Here is a 26940-nt window from a genome sequence, read left to right as displayed (position 1 = left end):
CTGCAGCAAGGCATATCACAAGTGACCATGTTTCAGACATACTCAGAAGGTGATAAAACTCTCAGCAGCAGCACCTACAAACAACAGATGGGGTTTGTCTACAAAGCATGCTCAAACTGGAGGCACCAAGGCACAGCAAATTCTTCTGAACCATTCTGCGTTCCGTGCCAACATCTTCGTGCTCCAAGGAAGGGAACGATTGCACTGGAGAGAGTGCCCAGGAGATTCACCAGGATGTTGTGTGGAATGGAATCTCTCAGCTATGAAAGGAGAATCTGGATAGTCGGCACAGGAACATCTGATTGACGTTTGCAAAATTAGGAGAGGTGTAGACAAGAGGAGATCATGAGAATCTCTCCCCCAAGGTAGACTTGTTGAAGACCAGACAGAAAAGCTTGAGGAGGGCAGCAAATTTTACAGGGGATCGGAGGAAAGATTCTTTCACCCAGAGGGTGGCAGAAATATGGAATGTGCCACTTGACAGGGTGGAAGAGCCAGGCACACACACGCAACACTCACACAGCATCTGGACAAACACTTCAAAATGGCAGGGTACAGCAGGGTGTCGGGCAAATGGGATGAATGTAGCCTGGTGTTGTCCAGTATAGATGCAGCAGGCTGAACAGCCTCTTTTTATGCTGTATGACTGAATGGCCGAGTCGACGGACATCAGAGTAATTTTGTGAGGAGTTATAATGTGGGGGGAGGAGGAGGAGGAGAGAGGAAAAAAAAAAGGAAAAGGAAGTTGCGATTGACTGGGCAGGAGGGCTGGGAAAGTCTTCCAGGTATGTCTGAGAGTTGTCTGGTTAAGCATGGCCTGGAGCAGTGTGGAAAAGCAGGACGACTGTGCAGAAGACAAATTTACAAGGCAGCCGGGGGGGGGGGGGGGGGGTGGGGGGGGTTTAATAAAGATGAAGAGGCACTGCTGCACAGTCAGCCTGTTTGCTATCTCTGCGACGCACAAGGGGGCAGAAAAAACGTCAATGCCCTTCAACTGTCTGAAAGGACAAGCTATAGAGACTGGTAATAACTACGTGCCACAACCACTTCAGCGTCGACACACACACACACACTCACACCCTGTCCCTGTCCCAGCCCCAGCACAACTCTTTACCACACTACTTCGAGACAGAGGATCTGATCATAAGCCTTCTCACTCTCTCGATTTAATCGAAAATCCTGAGACTCCCGCCTGGTAGAGACACTGTTAAAATTAGAGTTATGAGCTAACCTTTCTGTAAATCAAACATATGCTGACTGTAACATTCAGCCAGCACTGGCAGTCCTTAAACGTTGCTCCTGCTGCAGTGACAACCACCGAATCCCTCGGCACAGCAAGAGGAGGCTATTCAGCCTTTCTTCGCAATGCCAGCTCTCTCAAACAGCAATGTCATTTACCCCACAGCCAAACAGTCTTCTGCTTCCCTGCGAATGACTTCTCTCATCTTTCAGACAGTCTAGAAATTTCCAGTTAAGGGCCTGACAGCAAATAACAACAGGATCCTTGGAAACAGCTCTGTTTCTTTCAGAAATGCATCGTTGATTTGATAGGAAGATATTATACCACATAGGGAAGGTTGCAAACAGCCAATACTGTATGCCTTTCCATCAAATGCTGACAAACATTGCTTTCAAACATTGACAACAGCAGCAATCAGTCCACTTCAGGACAGAAAGGAATTGTACGTGGAGATGAACACTGCTTGTGATAAGTGCTGGAAATAGGGTCATGTAGCAGGTTAAACAGGGCAGCCCATGGCATTTAACTAGAAAGGAGTTGAGGGACAGCTCAAGTGAAAAGGAGAATGCTGATAGTAATAGGTCAGAAATGGGCTAAAGGCCAATCCCAATTGGGGCACCATCACAATACAACAGTGATGAATGCTTATGTACGTGACAGAGAGAAAACCCCTTCGGATCGGAGTCATCACACAGAGAAACACACACAATTATTGCACCAGACATAACAGTGGGGAGCTGGAGGAACACAGCAGGCCAGGCAGCATCAGAGCAGCAGGAAAGCTGATGTTTTGGGGTCAGCAGCCTTCTTCAGAAATATTTGAGGAAGGGTCCTGACCTGAAATGTGAACTTTCCTGGTCCTCTAATGCTGCCTGGCCTGCTGTGTTCCTCCAGCTCCCCACTGTTATCCGACTCCAGCATCGGCAGTTCTTACTATCTCTCAGTTATTGCTTCAGATTGATGACATGCTGTTGTGAACTATTAACTGTGTTTCCCTGCCCAGAGGGGCTACCAGGCTGAATATCTTCAGCATGTTCCATCTTTACGTTTGCACTCCTGCTCTCACATTTGCTTAAGCAACGTTCTCCACGTGCCCTGCCACCAATAAAAGGCTGTTCTCCTGAGATTCTCAGTTGCTTTTACAGGTAGTTCTCCTCTAACATAATAACTGCATTCTTTTGAAACATAATGGTATAGAGAAAATAAAATCACTACGCTGGACAGCGGAAATTGCTTTATAGTTACCTTGCTTTGTTTCCTTCCCTTTCTCTCCCATTTGAAGGAAAGCTTCAAAGCTATACTCCCCAAGAAGAAAGAACCTACTCAATTTCACCCGAGAAGCATCTTGTTCAGATAGGCTGACTTCACTCCTTTTAGGATTATCAGCATTTTTGTTAACCTTGTTTTGCTGCAAGTTATCACAAAAGGACAAGCTTTGTTTCTGTTTGAAAAAGATACAAGCTTCCCGATTTCCCTTTACATATACATTTAAATTCTATGTCAATGTGAGTGCAAATCACCAAACAAGACACTTAACGGTAATGGAAACCAGGAGCGTTAAATGAAAAACAAAGTTCTTAACAGCCCATTGTACACAAAATAGTCAAACACCTCACACTTGCTGCATAAATGACAGACATTAAACACCATCCCGAGAAGAGCCTTTTCAATTCCTTTGCTCACTTGAAGCCATGCAGCCAATCACAAAGGAAGGCTTGGTCCAGGGATTCTACTCAATGGTAGGGAGCAGTATGAAATGCAAATTTATTCCCGCTATCTTGTCGAAAACAAAACTTCTCCATCTTCCTTTATCATCGTTGTTTCAGAATTTGGTACTTCTGCTGCCTGAAAGCTTGATGAAAGATTGTCTGTGTGTGGTCAAACCGCAGTGGAGGAAATGAGGCACCCATCCATGAAGGGCTGTCAGCCACTGCTTGTTAAACACAGCGTACATCACAAAAACAAGGAGGCGGCTTTTCAGCCCTTCGAGCATCTTCGTCCATTCAATACGATCATGGCTGATTGTCTAACTCAGTCTCCTGGCCTGGCTTCATCTTCACACACTTTCGATCCCTCTATCCCCAAGAAGCATACCTAACTGGTTTGTGAAAACGTTCAATGTTTTGGCCTTGATTGCTTTCTGTGACTGAGATTTCCACAGGCTCCCCACTCCCAGGACGAAGACATTTCTCCCCATCTCAGCTAGACATGGCCTGCCCCATACCCTGAGACTAGGGCACGTGGCTCTGGGCTCCCCAGTCAGCAGGAACATCCTTCCTGTATTTATTATGCAAGTAAAGGATCACAAGGCGCTACTTACTCACTGGTGTCCGAACCTCAACCGATGCTGCTTGCAAAAGGAAAAACAAAACATGACGATCTGACCGTTACCACAAGGCTGGATGCATGCACTTCCATGTGCTGCACATTTGCTCTGCTACAATGGTGCCCACACTTCCTATTTGGCTGGTAATACAGAATTACATGATGTCTGAAGACCTGACACTATAGCAGTGCAAGTCCTTTGTTTTGAGAAATTTCCCAGATCTCTCTGCCAATACACTGGTCCCACAAGAACAAAAGCAAGGGAGGAGGAGACGTGCCTAGTTAGAGAAGGGTTCACTCAGCTGATTCCTGGCATGAAGCTTATACGTACAGGTTGAGCAGCAAGTGTCTGCCTACACTCAGGTGTAGAACAGATAAATGAGGTGACCGTAAACACACAAAAATCCTGAGGGGGCTGACAGTGGGTGCTGAAAGGATGTTTCCCCTCAAGGAAATCTAGAACAAGAGGGTACAATTTTAAAATGAAGTATCTCCCTTTTAAGGAGGAGATGAAGAATTTCTTCTGATCATCAGTCTGAGGGATTCTCTGACCTAATAATGGCAGAAATAGGGTCAATGAATATATTCCAGATGGGTTTAGACAAATTATTGACAAACAAGGATATCAAGGTTTTGGGGATGTCAGACAGGAGACTGGAGTTAAGACCACAATCAAAATCAACCATGATCCTATTCAATAGCAGAGCCCTGCTCCTAATTCTTATGCTACAGTCTTATAAAAGCTACCATGAAGAAATTTGCCATTAAAGTCATATTTAAAAGTTGCAAAAGCAAGCTGAGAATTCACTCAAAAAGCAAGGTTTACTGCACATTCTGTATAGGTTTAGTGTATAGTGCTAGGTTTAACTAAGTAGAAGCAAACACCTTAGTAATACTATAGACTGGTACATTCCTGCGGATCGACCTGTCTGGGTGATATTCCTCTGTTACCAGGCACAGAAGTTCACATTTGCATTGCACTGACCAGGATAATCAATCCTGAAGAGTTCCTGATGTTCTGCTAGCTTACCTTTTTTGTACAGTGCATTATTAATTCTGACAACGATGGTTGACTTCAGAATCTGTATTGCTCAGTTTGCTGCCTTGAAGATGCAGCGACCTCAAATGATACGAGCATCTCTCACCTCCTAATCTCTGGAAGATGACTGCTTTGGTCATATTTCCATACAAACACCAGAAACTTTTCAGTAAATTGCACACAGACTAGAGCACTTAACATCAAAAGCCTGTCGTATATGTTGAAAAAGTGGTATCCATGTCAAGCCCAACTACCAACAGCTAAACTTTACTTTTGGAGACTCCTCCAACATAACACAACACAACAAGAGCTAAACATGAATAAAAACCAAAAGAACAAGATTCCAGATGCTGGAACTCAGAAACAAGCAAATTGCTGGAAATACTCAACAGGTTTGGCAGCATTTGAGGAGTGAAATCAGAGTTAACGTGTCAGGCCAAGTGACCATTTCTTGCCACTATCAGTTCTGAGGAAGGGTCACTTGATTTGAAATGTTGACACTGATTTGTCTCCACAGATGCTGCAAGACCTATTGAGCATTTCCAGCAATTTATGTCGAAGAGCAAAGCGCGCGCAGCCACGCTACAGAAGCACCAACTAAAACAGGAACAGGTAACAATGACAAACGACCCTTGCAGCTTACTGCAGTTAAACACAAGCCAAGCCAGCTAAGTCTTGCCAAATAAACTGATTTGCAAATAGCTAATTGCACACGAAACTGCACCACCATTAATCTTCATTTTGGCAACTGAGACAGTCAGCTCACTGAAGCCTTCAGAAAACCCAGCAGAGATTTCAAAGATAACAAAGTGTGGAGCTGGGTGAACACAGCAGGCCCAGCAGCATCTCAGGAGCACAAAAGCTGACGGTTCGGGCCTAGACCCTTCATCAGAGAGGGGGACGGGGAGAGGGAACTGGAATAAATAGGGAGAGGGGGGGAGGCGGACCGAAGATGGATAGTTGCAGTGGGAGAGAGATCGCCTGAGGTTGGTCCGGAGGGAGGAGGGTTACTTCTTCAGGTTAGGCATCCCTGGAAGAGGCTTCGCAGTGAGGTTGAAATTGTATCAGTGATAATGGGAACTGCAGATGCTGGAGAATCCAAGATAACAAGGTGTGGAGCTGGATGAACACAGCAGGCCAAGCAGCATCTCAGCCGGTAACATGGCACTGGCTTTGTTTTGGTTTGCCGTTTGCCTCCCCCGACTACCCACTAAACCCCACTGAGCCCCACTACGCACTAAACCCCACTACGCCCCACTACCCACTAAACCCCACTACAGCCCACTAAACCCCACTACACCCCACTAAACCCCACTACCCACTACACCCCACTACGCCCCACTACCCACTAAACCCCACTACGCCCCACTACCCACTAAACCCCACTACGCCCCACTACCCACTACACCCCACTAAACCCCACTACGCCCCACTACACCCCACTACCCACTACGCCCCACTACACCCCACTACCCACTACGCCCCACTACACCCCACTACACCCCACTAAACCCCACTACCCACTACACCCCACTACGCCCCACTACCCACTAAACCCCACTACGCCCCACTACCCACTAAACCCCACTACGCCCCACTACACCCCACTACGCCCCACTACCCACTACACCCCACTAAACCCCACTACGCCCCACTACACCCCACTACGCCCCACTAAATCCCACTACACCCCACTACGCCCCACTGAGCCCCACTACGCACTAAACCGCACTACGCCCCACTACCCACTAAACCCCACTGAGCCCCACTACGCACTAAACCGCACTACGCCCCACTGAGCCCCACTACACCCCACTACGCCCCACTACCCACTAAACCCCACTACGCCCCACTACCCACTAAACCCCACTACGCCCCACTACCCACTAAACCCCACTACGCCCCACTACCCACTAAACCCCACTACCCCCCACTACCCACTAAACCCCACTACGCCCCACTAAACCCCACTACGCCCCACTACCCACTAAACCCCACTATGCCCCACTGAACCCCACTACGCCCCACTACCCACTAAACCCCACTACGCCCCACTACCCACTAAACCCCACTACGTCCCACTGCACCCCACTAAACCCCACTACGCCCCACTACCCACTAAACCCCACTACGCCCCACTGCACCCCACTAAACCCCACTACGCCCCACTACACCCCACTACCCACTACGCCCCACTAAACCCCACTACCCACTAAACCCCACTACACCCCACTACGCCCCACTACCCACTAAACCCCACTACCCACTAAACCCCACTACCCACTAAACCCCACTACCCACTAAACCCCACTACGCCCCACTACCCACTAAACCCCACTGAGCCCCACTACGCACTAAACCGCACTACGCCCCACTACCCACTAAACCCCACTACGCCCCACTACACCCCACTACGCCCCACTACCCACTACACCCCACTAAACCCCACTACGCCCCACTACACCCCACTACCCACTACGCCCCACTACACCCCACTACCCACTACGCCCCACTAAACCCCACTACACCCCACTACGCCCCACTGAGCCCCACTACGCACTAAACCGCACTACGCCCCACTACCCACTAAACCCCACTGAGCCCCACTACGCACTAAACCGCACTACGCCCCACTGAGCCCCACTACACCCCACTACCCACTAAACCCCACTACGCCCCACTACCCACTAAACCCCACTACGCCCCACTACCCACTAAACCCCACTACGCCCCACTACCCACTAAACCCCACAACCCACTAAACCCCACTACCCACTAAACCCCACTACCCACTAAACCCCACTACCCACTAAACCCCACTACGCCCCACTACCCACTAAACCCCACTACGCCCCACTAAACCCCACTACGCCCCACTGAACCCCACTACGCCCCACTGAACCCCACTGCACCCCACTACGCCCCACTGCACCCCACTACGCCCCACTGCACCCCACTACGCCCCACTAAACCCCACTACCCACTAAACCCCACTACACCCCACTGAGCCCCACTACACACTAAACCGCACTACGCCCCACTGAGCCCCACTAAACCCCACTACGCCCCACTACCCACTAAACCCCACTACGCCCCACTACCCACTAAACCCCACTACGCCCCACTACCCACTAAACCCCACTACGCCCCACTACCCACTAAACCCGACTACGCCCCACTACCCACTAAATCCCACTACGCCCCACTACCCACTAAACCCGACTACCCCCCACTACCCACTAAACCCCACTACGCCCCACTACCCACTAAACCCCACTACGCCCCACTACCCACTAAACCCCACTACGCCCCACTACCCACTAAACCCCACTACGCCCCACTACCCACTAAACCCCACTACGCCCCACTAAACCCCACTACGCCCCACTAAACCCCACTACGCCCCACTAAACCCCACTACGCCCCACTACCCACTAAACCCCACTACCCACTAAACCCCACTACGCCCCACTAAACCCCACTACGCCCCACTAAACCCCACTACCCACTAAACCCCACTACACCCCACTGAGCCCCACTACACACTAAACCGCACTACGCCCCACTGAGCCCCACTAAACCCCACTACGCCCCACTACCCACTAAACCCCACTACGCCCCACTACCCACTAAACCCCACTACGCCCCACTACCCACTAAACCCCACTACGCCCCACTACCCACTAAACCCGACTACCCCCCACTACCCACTAAACCCCACTACGCCCCACTACCCACTAAACCCGACTACCCCCCACTACCCACTAAACCCCACTACGCCCCACTAAACCCCACTACGCCCCACTAAACCCCACTACGCCCCACTAAACCCCACTACGCCCCACTACCCACTAAACCCCACTACCCACTAAACCCCACTACGCCCCACTACCCACTAAACCCCACTGAGCCCCACTACGCACTAAACCGCACTACGCCCCACTACCCACTAAACCCCACTACACCCCACTACGCCCCACTACCCACTAAACCCCACTACGCCCCACTACCCACTAAACCCCACTACCCACTAAACCCCACTACGCCCCACTGAACCCCACTGAACCCCACTACGCCCCACTAAACCCCACTACCCACTAAACCCCACTACGCCCCACTACCCACTACGCCCCACTACCCACTACGCCCCACTACCCACTACGCCCCACTACCCACTACGCCCCACTACGCTCCACTGAGCCCCACTAAACCCCACTAAACACCACTACGCCCCACTACGTCCCACTACCCACTAAACCCCACTGAACCCCACTACGCCCCACTGAACCCCACTACGCCCCACTGAACCCCACTACGCCCCACTACGCCCCACTGAACCCCACTAAACCCCACTACGCCCCACTGAGCCCCACTACACCCCACTACCCACTAAACCCCACTACGCCCCACTACCCACTACGCTCCACTGAGCCCCACTAAACACCACTACGCCCCACTACACCCCACTACGTCCCACTACGTCCCACGCCCCACTGAACCCCACTACGCCCCACTGAACCCCACTACGCCCCACTGCCCACTAAACCCCACTACGCCCCACTGAGCCCCACTACACCCCACTACCCACTAAACCCCACTACGCCCCACTACCCACTACGCCCCACTACGCCCCACTACGCACTAAACCGCACTACGCTCCACTGAGCCCCACTAAACACCACTACGCCCCACTACCCACTAAACCCCACTACGTCCCACTACCCACCAAACCCCACTACGTCCCACTACCCACCAAACCCCACTACGCCCCACTACCCACCAAACCCCACTACGCCCCACTACCCACCAAACCCCACTACGCCCCACTACCCACTAAACCCCACTACGCCCCACTACCCACTAAACCCCACTACGCCCCACTACCCACTAAACCCCACTACGCCCCTCTACACCCCACTACGCCCCACTACGCACTAAACCCCACTACACCCCACTACGCCCCACTACCCACTACACCCCACTAAACCCCACTACGCCCCACTACCCACTACACCCCACTAAACCCCACTACGCCCCACTACACCCCACTACACCCCACTACGCCCCAATACCCACTACGCCCCACTAAACCCCACTACACCCCACTGAGCCCCACTACGCACTAAACCGCACTACGCCCCACTACCCACTAAACCCCACTGAGCCCCACTACGCACTAAACCGCACTACGCCCCACTGAGCCCCACTACACCCCACTACGCCCCACTACCCACTAAACCCCACTACGCCCCACTACCCACTAAACCCCACTACGCCCCACTACCCACTAAACCCCACTACGCCCCACTACCCACTAAACCCCACTACGCCCCACTACGCACTAAACCCCACTACGCCCCACTACACCCCACTACGCACTACACCCCACTAAACCCCACTACGCCCCACTACCCACTACGCCCCACTAAACCCCACTACGCCCCACTGAGCCCCACTACGCACTAAACCGCACTACACCCCACTACCCACTAAACCCCACTGAGCCCCACTACGCACTAAACTGCACTACGCCCCACTGAGCCCCACTACACCGCACTACGCCCCACTGAGCCCCACTACACCCCACTACCCACTAAACCCCACTACGCCCCACTACCCACTAAACCCCACTACGCCCCACTACCCACTAAACCCCACTACCCACTAAACCCCACTACGCCCCACTACCCACTAAACCCCACTACCCCCCACTAAACCCCACTACGCCCCACTACACCCCACTACGCCCCACTACACCCCACTACGCCCCACTACGCCCCACTACCCACTAAACCCCACTACCCACTAAACCCCACTACCCACTAAACCCCACTACACCCCACTACGCCCCACTACCCACTAAACCCCACTACGCCCCACTGCACCCCACTAAACCCTACTACCCACTACGCCCCACTAAACCCCACTACGCCCCACTGCACCCCACTAAACCCTACTACCCACTACGCCCCACTAAACCCCACTGAGCCCCACTACGCACTAAACCGCACTACGCCCCACTGAGCCCCACTACCCACTAAACCCCACTACGCCCCACTACCCACTAAACCCCACTACGCCCCACTACCCACTAAACCCCACTACGCCCCACTACCCACTAAACCCCACTACGCCCCACTACCCACTAAACCCCACTACGCCCCACTACCCACTAAACCCCACTACGCCCCACTACCCACTAAACCCCACTACGCCCCACTACCCACTAAACCCCACTACGCCCCACTACCCACTAAACCCCACTACGCCCCACTACCCACTAAACCCCACTACGCCCCACTACCCACTAAACCCCACTACGCCCCACTACCCACTAAACCCCACTACGCCCCACTAAACCCCACTACACCCCACTACCCACTAAACCCGACTACCCACTAAACCCCACTACACCCCACTACGCCCCACTACCCACTAAACCCCACTACGCCCCACTGCACCCCACTAAACCCCACTACGCCCTACTACCCACTACGCCCCACTAAACCCCACTACCCACTACGCCCCACTAAACCCCACTACCCACTAAACCCCACTACAGCCCACTAAACCCCACTACACCCCACTAAACCCCACTACCCACTACACCCCACTACGCCCCACTACCCACTAAACCCCACTACGCCCCACTACCCACTAAACCCCACTACGCCCCACTACCCACTACACCCCACTAAACCCCACTACGCCCCACTACACCCCACTACCCACTACGCCCCACTACACCCCACTACCCACTACGCCCCACTACACCCCACTACACCCCACTAAACCCCACTACCCACTACACCCCACTACGCCCCACTACCCACTAAACCCCACTACGCCCCACTACCCACTAAACCCCACTACGCCCCACTACACCCCACTACGCCCCACTACCCACTACACCCCACTAAACCCCACTACGCCCCACTACACCCCACTACCCACTACGCCCCACTAAACCCCACTACACCCCACTACGCCCCACTGAGCCCCACTACGCACTAAACCGCACTACGCCCCACTACCCACTAAACCCCACTGAGCCCCACTACGCACTAAACCGCACTACGCCCCACTGAGCCCCACTACACCCCACTACGCCCCACTACCCACTAAACCCCACTACGCCCCACTACCCACTAAACCCCACTACGCCCCACTACCCACTAAACCCCACTACGCCCCACTACCCACTAAACCCCACTATGCCCCACTAAACCCCACTACGCCCCACTACCCACTAAACCCCACTATGCCCCACTAAACCCCACTACGCCCCACTACCCACTAAACCCCACTATGCCCCACTGAACCCCACTACGCCCCACTACCCACTAAACCCCACTACGCCCCACTAAACCCCACTACGCCCCACTACCCACTAAACCCCACTATGCCCCACTGAACCCCACTACGCCCCACTACCCACTAAACCCCACTACGCCCCACTACCCACTAAACCCCACTACGCCCCACTGCACCCCACTAAACCCCACTACGCCCCACTACACCCCACTACCCACTACGCCCCACTAAACCCCACTACCCACTAAACCCCACTACACCCCACTACGCCCCACTACCCACTAAACCCCACTACCCACTAAACCCCACTACCCACTAAACCCCACTACCCACTAAACCCCACTACCCACTAAACCCCACTACGCCCCACTACCCACTAAACCCCACTGAGCCCCACTACGCACTAAACCGCACTACGCCCCACTACCCACTAAACCCCACTACGCCCCACTACACCCCACTACGCCCCACTACCCACTACACCCCACTAAACCCCACTACGCCCCACTACACCCCACTACACCCCACTACCCACTACGCCCCACTAAACCCCACTACACCCCACTACGCCCCACTGAGCCCCACTACGCACTAAACCGCACTACGCCCCACTGAGCCCCACTACCCACTAAACCCCACTACGCCCCACTACCCACTAAACCCCACTACGCCCCACTACCCACTAAACCCCACTACGCCCCACTACCCACTAAACCCCACTACCCACTAAACCCCACTACCCACTAAACCCCACTACCCACTAAACCCCACTACGCCCCACTGAACCCCACTGCGCCCCACTACGCCCCACTGCACCCCACTACGCCCCACTGCACCCCACTACGCCCCACTAAACCCCACTACCCACTGAGCCCCACTACACCCCACTGAGCCCCACTACACACTAAACCGCACTACGCCCCACTGAGCCCCACTAAACCCCACTACGCCCCACTACCCACTAAACCCCACTACGCCCCACTACCCACTAAACCCCACTACGCCCCACTACCCACTAAACCCCACTACGCCCCACTACCCACTAAACCCGACTACCCCCCACTACCCACTAAACCCCACTACGCCCCACTACCCACTAAACCCGACTACCCCCCACTACCCACTAAACCCCACTACGCCCCACTAAACCCCACTACGCCCCACTAAACCCCACTACGCCCCACTAAACCCCACTACGCCCCACTAAACCCCACTACGCCCCACTAAACCCCACTACGCCCCACTAAACCCCACTACGCCCCACTACCCACTAAACCCCACTACCCACTAAACCCCACTACGCCCCACTACCCACTAAACCCCACTGAGCCCCACTACGCACTAAACCGCACTACGCCCCACTACCCACTAAACCCCACTACACCCCACTACGCCCCACTACCCACTAAACCCCACTACGCCCCACTACCCACTAAACCCCACTACCCACTAAACCCCACTACGCCCCACTGAACCCCACTGAACCCCACTACGCCCCACTACGCCCCACTAAACCCCACTACCCACTAAACCCCACTACGCCCCACTACCCACTACGCCCCACTACCCACTACGCCCCACTACGCTCCACTGAGCCCCACTAAACCCCACTAAACACCACTACGCCCCACTACGTCCCACTACCCACTAAACCCCACTGAACCCCACTACGCCCCACTGAACCCCACTACGCCCCACTGAGCCCCACTACGCCCCACTGAACCCCACTACGCCCCACTACGCCCCACTGAGCCCCACTACACCCCACTACCCACTAAACCCCACTACGCCCCACTACCCACTACGCTCCACTGAGCCCCACTAAACACCACTACGCCCCACTACACCCCACTACGTCCCACTACGTCCCACGCCCCACTGAACCCCACTACGCCCCACTGAACCCCACTACGCCCCACTGCCCACTAAACCCCACTACGCCCCACTGAGCCCCACTACACCCCACTACCCACTAAACCCCACTACGCCCCACTACCCACTACGCCCCACTACCCACCAAACCCCACTACGCCCCACTACCCACTAAACACCACTACGCCCCACTACCCACTAAACCCCACTACGTCCCACTACCCACCAAACCCCACTACGTCCCACTACCCACCAAACCCCACTACGCCCCACTACCCACCAAACCCCACTACGCCCCACTACCCACCAAACCCCACTACGCCCCACTACCCACTAAACACCACTACGCCCCACTACCCACTAAACCCCACTACGTCCCACTACCCACCAAACCCCACTACGTCCCACTACCCACTAAACACCACTACGCCCCACTACCCACTAAACCCCACTACGTCCCACTACCCACCAAACCCCACTACGTCCCACTACCCACCAAACCCCACTACGCCCCACTACCCACCAAACCCCACTACGCCCCACTACCCACCAAACCCCACTACGCCCCACTACCCACCAAACCCCACTACGCCCCACTACCCACTAAACCCCACTACGCCCCACTACCCACTAAACCCCACTACGCCCCACTACCCACTAAACCCCACTACGCCCCACTACCCACTGAACCCCACTACGCCCCACTACCCACTAAACCCCACTACGCCCCTCTACACCCCACTACGCCCCACTACGCACTAAACCCCACTACACCCCACTACGCCCCACTACCCACTACACCCCACTAAACCCCACTACGCCCCACTACCCACTACACCCCACTAAACCCCACTACGCCCCACTACACCCCACTACGCCCCAATACCCACTACGCCCCACTAAACCCCACTACACCCCACTGAGCCCCACTACGCACTAAACCGCACTACGCCCCACTACCCACTAAACCCCACTGAGCCCCACTACGCACTAAACCGCACTACGCCCCACTGAGCCCCACTACACCCCACTACGCCCCACTACCCACTAAACCCCACTACGCCCCACTACCCACTAAACCCCACTACGCCCCACTACCCACTAAACCCCACTACGCCCCACTACACCCCACTACGCCCCACTACCCACTAAACCCCACTACGCACTAAACCCCACTACGCCCCACTACACCCCACTACGCACTACACCCCACTAAACCCCACTACGCCCCACTACCCACTACGCCCCACTAAACCCCACTACGCCCCACTGAGCCCCACTACGCACTAAACCGCACTACACCCCACTACCCACTAAACCCCACTGAGCCCCACTACGCACTAAACTGCACTACGCCCCACTGAGCCCCACTACACCGCACTACGCCCCACTGAGCCCCACTACACCCCACTACCCACTAAACCCCACTACGCCCCACTACCCACTAAACCCCACTACCCACTAAACCCCACTACGCCCCACTACCCACTAAACCCCACTACCCCCCACTAAACCCCACTACGCCCCACTACGCCCCACTACGCCCCACTACGCCCCACTACGCCCCACTACGCCCCACTACCCACTAAACCCCACTACCCACTACACCCCACTACGCCCCACTACCCACTAAACCCCACTACGCCCCACTGCACCCCACTAAACCCTACTACCCACTACGCCCCACTGCACCCCACTAAACCCTACTACCCACTACGCCCCACTAAACCCCACTGAGCCCCACTACGCACTAAACCGCACTACGCCCCACTGAGCCCCACTACCCACTAAACCCCACTACGCCCCACTACCCACTAAACCCCACTACGCCCCACTACCCACTAAACCCCACTACGCCCCACTACCCACTAAACCCCACTACGCCCCACTACCCACTAAACCCCACTACGCCCCACTACCCACTAAACCCCACTACGCCCCACTACCCACTAAACCCCACTACGCCCCACTACCCACTAAACCCCACTACGCCCCACTACCCACTAAACCCCACTACGCCCCACTACCCACTAAACCCCACTACGCCCCACTACCCACTAAACCCCACTACGCCCCACTACCCACTAAACCCCACTACGCCCCACTACCCACTAAACCCCACTACGCCCCACTAAACCCCACTACACCCCACTACCCACTAAACCCCACTACCCACTAAACCCCACTACACCCCACTACGCCCCACTACCCACTAAACCCCACTACGCCCCACTGCACCCCACTACGCCCTACTACCCACTACGCCCCACTAAACCCCACTACCCACTACGCCCCACTAAACCCCACTACACCCCACTGAGCCCCACTACGCACTAAACCGCACTACGCCCCACTGAGCCCCACTACCCACTAAACCCCACTGAGCCCCACTACCCACTAAACCCCACTACGCCCCACTACCCACTAAACCCCACTACGCCCCACTACCCACTAAACCCCACTACGCCCCACTACCCACTAAACCCCACTACACCCCACTACCCACTAAACCCCACTACGCCCCACTACCCACTAAACCCCACTACGCCCCACTACCCACTAAACCCCACTACGCCCCACTACCCACTAAACCCCACTACGCCCCACTACCCACTAAACCCCACTACGCCCCACTAAACCCCACTACACCCCACTACCCACTAAACCCCACTACGCCCCACTAAACCCCACTACGCCCCACTACCCACTAAACCCCACTACCCACTAAACCCCACTACCCACTACCCACTAAACCCCACTACACCCCACTACGCCCCACTACCCACTGAACCCCACTACGCCCCACTACCCACTAAACCCCACTACGCCCCACTACCCACTAAACCCCACTACCCACTAAACCCCACTACGCCCCACTACCCACTAAACCCCACTACGCCCCACTACCCACTACGCCCCACTACCCACTACGCCCCACTACCCACTACGCCCCACTACCCACTACGCCCCACTACCCACTACGCCCCACTAAACCCCACGCCCCACTAAACCCCACTACCCACTAAACCCCACTACACCCCACTACACCCCACTGAGCCCCACTACCCACTAAACCCCACTGAGCCCCACTACGCACTAAACCGCACTACGCCCCACTGAGCCCCACTACGCCCCACTACCCACTAAACCCCACTACGCCCCACTACCCACTAAACCCCACTACGCCCCACTACCCACTAAACCCCACTACGCCCCACTACCCACTAAACCCCACTACGCCCCACTACCCACTAAACCCCACTACGCCCCACTACCCACTAAACCCCACTACCCCCCACTACCCACTACGCCCCACTACACCCCACTACGCCCCACTACACCCCACTACCCACTAAACCCCACTACCCACTAAACCCCACTACGCCCCACTACCCACTAAACCCCACTACACCCCACTACCCACTAAACCCCACTACCCACTAAACCCCACTACCCACTAAACCCCACTACACCCCACTACGCCCCACTACCCACTAAACCCCACTACGCCCCACTGCACCCCACTAAACCCCACTACGCCCTACTACCCACTACGCCCCACTAAACCCCACTACCCACTACGCCCCACTACACCCCACTGAGCCCCACTACGCACTAAACCGCACTACGCCCCACTGAGCCCCACTACCCACTAAACCCCACTGAGCCCCACTACCCACTAAACCCCACTACGCCCCACTACCCACTAAACCCCACTACGCCCCACTACCCACTAAACCCCACTACGCCCCACTACCCACTAAACCCCACTACGCCCCACTACCCACTAAACCCCACTACGCCCCACTAAACCCCACTACGCCCCACTACCCACTAAACCCCACTACGCCCCACTAAACCCCACTACGCCCCACTACCCACTAAACCCCACTACGCCCCACTAAACCCCACTACGCCCCACTACCCACTAAACCCCACTACGCCCCACTAAACCCCACTACGCCCCACTACCCACTAAACCCCACTACCCACTAAACCCCACTACCCACTAAACCCCACTACCCACTACCCACTAAACCCCACTACGCCCCACTACCCACTAAACCCCACTACCCACTAAACCCCACTACCCACTAAACCCCACTACCCACTAAACCCCACTACACCCCACTACGCCCCACTACCCACTGAACCCCACTACGCCCCACTACCCACTAAACCCCACTACGCCCCACTACCCACTAAACCCCACTACGCCCCACTACCCACTAAACCCCACTACGCCCCACTACCCACTAAACCCCACTACGCCCCACTACCCACTAAACCCCACTACGCCCCACTACCCACTAAACCCCACTACGCCCCACTACGCCCCACTACCCACTACGCCCCACTACCCACTACGCCCCACTACCCACTACGCCCCACTACCCACTACGCCCCACTAAACCCCACGCCCCACTAAACCCCACGCCCCACTAAACCCCACGCCCCACTAAACCCCACTACCCACTAAACCCCACTACCCACTAAACCCCACTACCCACTAAACCCCACTACACCCCACTACGCCCCACTGAGCCCCACTACCCACTAAACCCCACTGAGCCCCACTACGCACTAAACCGCACTACGCCCCACTACCCACTAAACCCCACTAAACCGCACTACGCCCCACTGAGCCCCACTACGCCCCACTACCCACTAAACCCCACTACGCCCCACTACCCACTAAACCCCACTACGCCCCACTACCCACTAAACCCCACTACGCCCCACTACCCACTAAACCCCACTACGCCCCACTACCCACTAAACCCCACTACGCCCCACTACCCACTAAACCCCACTACCCCCCACTACCCACTAAACCCCACTACCCCCCACTACGCCCCACTACACCCCACTACCCACTAAACCCCACTACACCCCACTACGCCCCACTACCCACTAAACCCCACTACCCACTAAACCCCACTACGCCCCACTGAACCCCACTACACCCCACTGCCCCACTGAACCCCACTGCCCCACTGAACCCCACTACGCCCCACTACTCACTAGACCCCACTACGCCCCACTACCCACTAAACCCCACTACCCACTAAACCCCACTACGCCCCACTACTCACTAGACCCCACTACGCCCCACTACCCACTAAACCCCACTACGCCCCACTACCCACTAAACCCCACTACCCACTAAACCCCACTACCCACTAAACCCCACTACCCACTAAACCCCACTACCCACTAAACCCCACTACGCCCCACTAAACCCCACTACACCCCACTACCCACTAAACCCCACTACGCCCCACTAAACCCCACTACGCCCCACTAAACCCCACTACACCCCACTACCCACTAAACCCCACTACCCACTAAACCCCACTACCCACTAAACCCCACTACACCCCACTACGCCCCACTACCCACTAAACCCCACTACGCCCCACTACCCACTAAACCCCACTACGCCCCACTACCCACTAAACCCCACTACGCCCCACTACCCACTAAACCCCACTACGCCCCACTACACCCCACTACGCCCCACTACCCACTACGCCCCACTACGCCCCACTACCCACTACGCCCCACTACGCCCCACTACCCACTACGCCCCACTACCCACTACGCCCCACTAAACCCCACGCCCCACTAAACCCCACTACCCACTAAACCCCACTACACCCCACTACGCCCCACTGAGCCCCACTACCCACTAAACCCCACTGAGCCCCACTACGCACTAAACCGCACTACGCCCCACTACCCACTAAACCCCACTGAGCCCCACTACGCACTAAACCGCACTACGCCCCACTGAGCCCCACTACCCACTAAACCCCACTACGCCCCACTACCCACTAAACCCCACTACGCCCCACTACCCACTAAACCCCACTACGCCCCACTACCCACTAAACCCCACTACGCCCCACTACCCACTAAACCCCACTACGCCCCACTACCCACTAAACCCCACTACGCCCCACTACCCACTAAACCCCACTACCCCCCACTACCCACTAAACCCCACTACCCCCCACTACCCACTAAACCCCACTACACCCCACTACGCCCCACTACACCCCACTACCCACTAAACCCCACTACACCCCACTACGCCCCACTACCCACTAAACCCCACTACCCACTAAACCCCACTACCCACTAAACCCCACTACACCCCACTGCCCCACTGAACCCCACTACGCCCCACTACTCACTAGACCCCACTACGCCCCACTACCCACTAAACCCCACTACCCACTAAACCCCACTACGCCCCACTGAACCCCACTACGCCCCACTACTCACTAGACCCCACTACGCCCCACTACCCACTAAACCCCACTACGCCCCACTACCCACTAAACCCCACTACCCACTAAACCCCACTACCCACTAAACCCCACTACGCCCCACTACCCACTAAACCCCACTACGCCCCACTAAACCCCACTACCCACTAAACCCCACTACGCCCCACTACCCACTAAACCCCACTACCCACTAAACCCCACTACCCACTAAACCCCACTACGCCCCACTAAACCCCACTACCCACTAAACCCCACTACCCACTAAACCCCACTAAGCCCCAGCCCCCCAACCTGCAGGCTCATCATAAAACATGGAGCGACGTGCAGAAGATCTCTCGTCCTCCTCCTTGTGACATGCAACAGCAGAACCAGCCATACCTGGCCTCTACCCCAGAGAGGGAGGGGGGATGGGGGAGGGGGGGAGAAGCTCACAGCAACAAAACACCGCATTGAAACAAACCAGGCGATAAGGGCGGTGATGTCTAACCTCGGGCTCGGCAGCCTGTAGGCCGTGCGTGGGATTTCAGTCGATGTGAGGAGCGAGGGGGAAAGACCCACCATCAAACGTGGCCCGACTTCCCGAGAATGGGGGCGGAAGGGGGTGGGGAGAGAATGCGTCACTTCCGGGTGCACCGCCATCAAACCCCGCGACTACATTTACCGTCAGGCAGCGCGCCGCAGGACCAAGCCGCCCGCGCAACGCTCGTCGATTCCGCGCACGACAGAGGTAGTCGGAAGCGCTCAGGCCGCCGCGTTAAATAGTTACCGATCGAATAGGATCGAGCGGTTTTCTTTTTTTTAAACAAAAGGGCTGGCTGTCAAAAATAATAGCCGCCGGTCGAGAGCGAAAAGGAAACGCGCAGAAGGACGAGCGGAGCCCAATCAACGGATCCGTCCGGCCCGGCGCCCTCTCTGATTGGTCTCGGCGGGGCGGGGAACACCACGTGACATGCTCTGACCCCGCCCATTCCACGCCCCGCCCACGTAAGTCTGACGTCGCAGTGCTTCCCGCCCCCACACTAGCCACGCCCCCTTCCCTTGCTGACGCCTAGCCTTAGCCCCGCCCCCGCCGTGCGGCCCACTCACAGAGGCTAACCACGGTTACCTTGTAGGTGTTACATCTCTAACTGTGTAAAACCGCGTGTATTTTCCCATCTGGGGGACGGGGGTGCAGGGCGTATGTTTGCTTTCTCTATGAGGGGAGGTGGGAGTGAAAGAAGTCCGTTAAGATGTACCGGTCAGGGGAGTAGTTGTTTCGTGTGTTACCGATCTGCCGGCTTTCATTATTATTGTGTGTCCCTCCGCCCTATCCCCAGGGTTTCTCCTCATTTCCTGCCCCTCCACGCACCCAGGCACGACCCACTTCCGGTCACCCCGCTCCCCGCAGGCACGACCCACTTCCGGTCACCCCCTCCCCGCAGGCACCACCCACTTCCGGTCACCCTTCCTCAACCCCGCCCCACCACGGCATGACCCACTTCCAGTCACACTTGCTCATCCGCCCCCCCCCCCACCACAGCATGACCCACTTCTGGTCACACTTCCTCAACACCCCCCCCCCACCACAGCATGACCCACTTCTGGTCACACTTCCTCAACACCCCCCCCCCCCACCATGGCATAACCCAGTTCCAGTCACACTTCCTCAACCCCCTCCCTCCCCACCATGGCATGACCCACTTCCGGTCACACTTCCTCAACCCCCCCACCACAGCATGACCCACTTCCGGTCACACTTCCTCAACACCCCCCCCCACCATGGCATGACCCACTTCCGGTCACACTTCCTCAACACCCCCCCCCCACCATGGCATGACCCACTTCCGGTCACACTTCCTCAACTCCCCCGCCACCATGGCATGACCCACTTCCAGTCACACTTCCTCAACCCCCTCCCTCCCCACCACAGCATGACCCACTTCCGGTCACACTTCCTCAACACCCCCCCCCACCATGGCATGAACCACTTCCGGTCACACTTCCTCAACCCCCCCCCACCACGGCATGACCCACTTCCGATCTTCCCTAACCCCCGCCCCGCCCCAGACATGACCGACTTCCAGTCACCCTTACCCACCAACCCCTCCGACCCAATACCTTCCCTTGTAACTGTAATAGATGCAACACCTGCCCACAAACCACTCCCACTGTGGCCCCAGACGGTCCTTCCAGGTGAGACAGAGCTTCACCTGTATCTCCCACAACCTAGTCTATGCATTCAGTGCTCTCGATGTGGCCTTCTCTCTGTTGGTGAGACCAAATGTACACTTGGTGACTGTTTCGCCAAGCACCTTAACCTGGCTCGTAACAGCCAACCTAACCTCCTGGTCATCACCCATTTCACCTCATCGTCACGCCCCCCACCCCCACCTCACATGCCCATCCTTGGTCTCTTCATGTGGGTGTCACTGCCTAGGGAGCATTTATTTCCCATCGCTGATAACAAAGTGTGGGGCTGGATGAACACAGCAGGCCAAGCAGCACCTCAGGAGCGCAAAAGCTGACGTTTCAGGCATAGACCGTTCTTCAGACCCTTTTTCTGCAGTTCCCATTATCTCTGTTTCCCATCCCTAATGGCCTGGAGGGCAGCTAAGAGTCAGCCACATTGCTGTGGGTCTGCAGTCTGGGCCATTTTCAGTGTTAAGTATGCCGCCTCGCTCCCTCCAAAACAATTGGCTGTGGGTCTGGTTTCCCCCTGTTCAGATCAGACTGTGTAAGGACAGCTGAGTGTGGGACTGACGAGCCTAACACCTTGGAACCAGTTCAGACAAGTTACCCTGGTTCTGATGGACTGCCTGAGTATTTGGGGGAAGCAGATGAAACAAAGCCGGGTCATCTGGCCATGTGAGGAGAATTTAGATTACAACGATGGAAGTTTGGTGAGAGAGGCCGGTTTGGGATGAGGAAAGTAAGGTGGGAAGGCAAGGAGAGTGCAATTCCAAAGCTAGAGTTTGCTGCCTGGGAATCTGAAGGCATGGCCCTGGTGTGGTACTGTGTGAGAATGACCAACAGATCAGGCTGAGAGGAGCATGTATTTGGAGGGTTGTGAGTCTGGGGGCAATTACAGAATGAGGGGAGGTGCCGCGGAGGCATTGGAAAACCAGGATTAATGATCTGATCATGCTCAACACGGCATCTCCCCCTTAGAGACAATCAGGTGGTGGTATGAAGGCACTTGCGCTGTTGAGGTTCATTTTGAGTGCCTGTGTCTGAAGGATTGGTCCATCTGTAATGCAGAAGTGACACCTGGGCTTTCCCCTTCTGTAAATAGATCACTCAAAAGGCTTTGGGATTTTTTCTGGTTTTATTTTGAAGATATTTCCTGGAAGTTATATAGTTGAAGCTGAAATAAAAACAGAAAGTGACTTTCCCAGGCACTTCCAGGTTTTGTTTCTTTGCTATTTGAGTGTTTTGCTGTTGCGTGGCTTTTAAATTTTTTTTATTCATTGAATGTGGGTGTCGCTGGCTCAGCCATATTTATAGTCCATCCCTAATTGCCTAGAGGTCAGTTTAGAGTCAACCACATTGCTGTGGGTCTGGAGTCACGTGTAGGCCAGACTAGGTAAGGCTGGCAGTTTCCTTCCCTAAACGGCATTAGTGAGCCAGATGGGTTTTTCCCAACAATTGACAATGGATTCACAGTCATCCCCCAATAAACACTCCTGGGACAGCTACAGCATGGGGTTAGATACAGAGTAAAGTTCTCTCTCTACGTTGTCCCTATCAGACACATTTATAGTGGAAGGGGGTGTCTCAAATTGGAGACCTGTAACCAGTGGTGTTCCACAGGGATCTGTGCTGGGACCACTGTTGTTTGTGATATATGTAAATGATTTGGAGGAAGGTGTAGGTGGTCTGATCAGCAAGTTTGCTGATGACACTAAGATTGGTGGAGTAGCTGATAGTGAACGGGACTGTCAGAAATTACAGCAGAATATAGATAGACTGGAGAGTTGGGCAGATAAATGGCAGATGGAGTTCAATCCGGGCAAATGCGAGGTGATGCATTTTGGAAGATCTAATTCAAGAGTGAACTATACAGTAAATGGAAAAGTCCTCGGGAAAATGGATGAACAGAGAGATCTGGGTGTTCAGGTCCATTGTTCCCTGAAGGTGACAATGCAAGTAAATAGGGTGGTCAGGAAGGCATATGGCATGCTTTCCTTCATTGGGCAGGGTATTGAGTACAAGAGTTGGCAGGTCATGTTGCAGTTGTATAGGACTTTGATTCGGCCACATTTGGAGTACTGTGTACAGTTCTGGTCGTCACATTACCAAAAGGATGTGGATGCTTTGGAGAGGGTGCAGAGGAGGTTCACCAGGATGTTGCCTGGTATGGAGGGTGCTAGCTATGAAGTGAGGTTGAGTAGATTAGGATTATTTTCATTAGAAAGACGGAGATTGAGTAGGGACCTGATTGAGGTCTACAAAATCATGAGGGGTATAGACAGGGTGGATAGCAAGAAGCTTTTTCCCAGAGTGGGGAACTCAATTACAAGGGGTCATGAGTTCAAAGTGAGAGGAGGAAAGTTTTTAAGGGAGATATGCGTGGAAAGTTCTTTACACAGAGGGTGGTGGGTGCCTGGTACACGTTGCCAGTGGAGGTGGTAGACGCAGACACGTTAGCGTCTTTTAAGATGTGTCTAGACAGATACATGAATGAGCAGGAAGTAGAGGGATACAGATCCTTGTAAAATAGCTGACAGGCTTAGAGGATCTGGATCAGTGCGTTTTGGAGGGGCCGAGGGGCCTGTTCCTGTGCTGTAATTTTCTTTGTTCTATTTGGCTAGCTGCTGGTATACCCTTCAGACTGCCAACTGTTAATTCCAGGTGTTTTATTGAATTCAAATTCCACCATCTGCTGTGGCGGGATTCGAACCTGGGTCCCCAGAACATTATCTGGGTCTCTAGGTTTAGAGTTCAGTGATAATGCCACTAGGGCGTCACCTTCCCTATAAGCGAAAGCACCTGGCTTTTTATGCATTTTAGTTTGGACAAAGCGAGCTGAGAGAGAAGGTTTTCACAGAAATCTCCATCTTTCACTAGGTCAGTGTGACCATAAGAAATAGGAGCAGGGGCAGGCCATTCAGCCCATCGAGTCTATACCACCATTCAGTAAGGTCATGGCTGCTCTGATCATCCTCAACCCCACTTTCCTACCTTTTCACCTCAATTCTCTTCCTGATGAAATATCTCTCTGACTCAAGCTTGAATGTACTGAATGACCCAGCCCCGACAGCACACTGTGGTAAAGAATTCCACAGATTCGCTCCCCTTGGAGAGAAGCAATTCCTCCCCATCTCCGTCTCCATTGAGCGACCCCTTATTCCAAGATTACTCCTGATCCTTGTTTACTCAGAGGCTGGTGAATCCCTGGGTTTTTAACCGTACGAGAGAGGATCAGGAGTTGGCCATTCTGCCCCTCGAGCCTGCCCTGCCATTCCTCACGTCCACTATCCAGCCGCTCCCCCTCGAATTCCCGACGAAATATACACATGGATCCTGCCCCGACAGGAATTCCAAAGACTCTCAACTGCCGGCCCCAAAAGAAGAAATTCCTCCTCATCTCAGTCTCACATTTTCTCCAGCAGAGAAGTGGGTGGTGAAGGGGGGGTGGTGGGGTGTGTGGGTCCGTGGGTCCGTCATTGAGCACGTTTCAGAGAGAAGTTTCTGGATCTTTCTGGATTCATGAGGGAATAAGGAGATTCTCGAGCCCGCTGGGAGGACTGCTCCTCCCCTCACAAGCAGACCACACGCGTGCTTTCTCTCATTTTGCCCGGAGCCTGTTTCTCATTGTTATTCGCCGTGCGGCCCGCTCCACGGGGAGCCTTATGGACCTCTTATTTGTTCTAACGCACAGGGTCACCGCCGCCGCCATGGTTTCCCGGAGGCAGGAGAGGCTGCTGCGCTACGTGGAGGACGGGAATGTGCTGAAGTTGAAGTCATACCTACACAAGCACTGCGGCCTTTCGGTGACGTTCGCGGGTCACAAGGGCCGCAGCCCGCTGCACGTGGCCTGTGCCCGCAGAGATGACGCCGCCGCGAGGCTGCTGCTGAAACATGGAGCAGACCCTCTGCTCCAGGACCGCAGGGGGAACACTGCGCTGCACCTGGCTGCCCGCCAGGCGGTGAAGAAGGGAGGCAGAGGTCAGTGGCAGGCTCCCCACCCTGCTTGGGTTTTAGGCTAAAGGCCGCACGTCAGGGCCATCGGGTACAGCACAAAATAGAAAGGGTAAAGTTCCTTCTACTCTTTACAAGGGAACGTAAAGCTCCCTCAACAGTGTTCCTGTCAAACACTCCCAGGGACAGGGACAGCACGGGGTTAGATACAGAGTAAAGCTCCCTCTACACTGTTTTCCACCCCCCCCCCCCCCCCCCCCCTGCCATCAAACACTCCCAGGGACTGCACGAGGTAAATATAGTGTAAAGCTCTCTCTACACTGTTCTCTCCCCCCCGACCCACCCATCAAACACTCCCAGGGACAGGGACAGCAAGGGGTTAGATACAGAGTAAAGCTCCCTCTACACTGTCACACCTCCCCCCCCATCAAACACTCCCAGGGACAGCACGAGGTAAATATAGTGTAAAGCTCTCTCTACACTGTTCTCTCCCCCCCGACCCACCCATCAAACACTCCCAGGGACAGGGACAGCAAGGGGTTAGATACAGAGTAAAGCTCCCTCTACACTGTCACACCTCCCCCCCCATCAAACACTCCCAGGGACAGCACGAGGTAAATATAGTGTAAAGCTCTCTCTACACTGTTCTCTCCCCCCCGACCCACCCATCAAACACTCCCAGGGACAGGGACAGCAAGGGGTTAGATACAGAGTAAAGCTCCCTCTACACTGTC

The 26940-nt window shown here is 55.1% G+C and overlaps 2 protein-coding genes across 9 annotated transcripts in view; one reads left to right on the top strand and one right to left on the bottom strand.

Annotated features, from left to right (window-relative positions):
• csnk2b (casein kinase 2, beta polypeptide) overlaps window positions 1–21023 on the bottom strand; it is a 65074-nt gene extending 44051 nt beyond the window's left edge. The window contains exon 1 of one of the 4 annotated variants that reach the window (XM_048554888.2): window positions 20853–21023. The gene's annotated coding sequence lies outside the window, so the exon portion shown is untranslated. Of the gene's footprint in view, window positions 1–20573; window positions 20707–20747; window positions 20803–20852 lie in introns of those variants that run through there. The other 3 variants (XM_048554892.2, XM_048554887.2, XM_048554891.2) reach the window with 3 other exon arrangements.
• nfkbil1 (nuclear factor of kappa light polypeptide gene enhancer in B-cells inhibitor-like 1) overlaps window positions 20738–26940 on the top strand; it is a 43634-nt gene continuing 37431 nt past the window's right edge. For 3 of the 5 annotated variants that reach the window (XM_059639416.1, XM_059639413.1, XM_059639415.1), the window contains exons 1-2: window positions 20738–21070; window positions 25947–26233. In XM_059639416.1, the coding sequence (XP_059495399.1) occupies window positions 25963–26233 (271 nt within the window). In that variant the 5' untranslated portion in view covers window positions 20738–21070; window positions 25947–25962. Of the gene's footprint in view, window positions 21071–21112; window positions 21195–25946; window positions 26234–26940 lie in introns of those variants that run through there. The other 2 variants (XM_059639417.1, XM_059639414.1) reach the window with 2 other exon arrangements.

The sequence above is a fragment of the Stegostoma tigrinum genome, chromosome 34, assembly GCF_030684315.1.
Source record: "Stegostoma tigrinum isolate sSteTig4 chromosome 34, sSteTig4.hap1, whole genome shotgun sequence".
NCBI classification, from domain to species: Eukaryota; Metazoa; Chordata; class Chondrichthyes; order Orectolobiformes; family Stegostomatidae; genus Stegostoma; species Stegostoma tigrinum.
The sequence above is the reverse complement of the archived record's forward strand: the minus strand, read 5'-3'. Positions and strand labels throughout refer to the sequence as shown.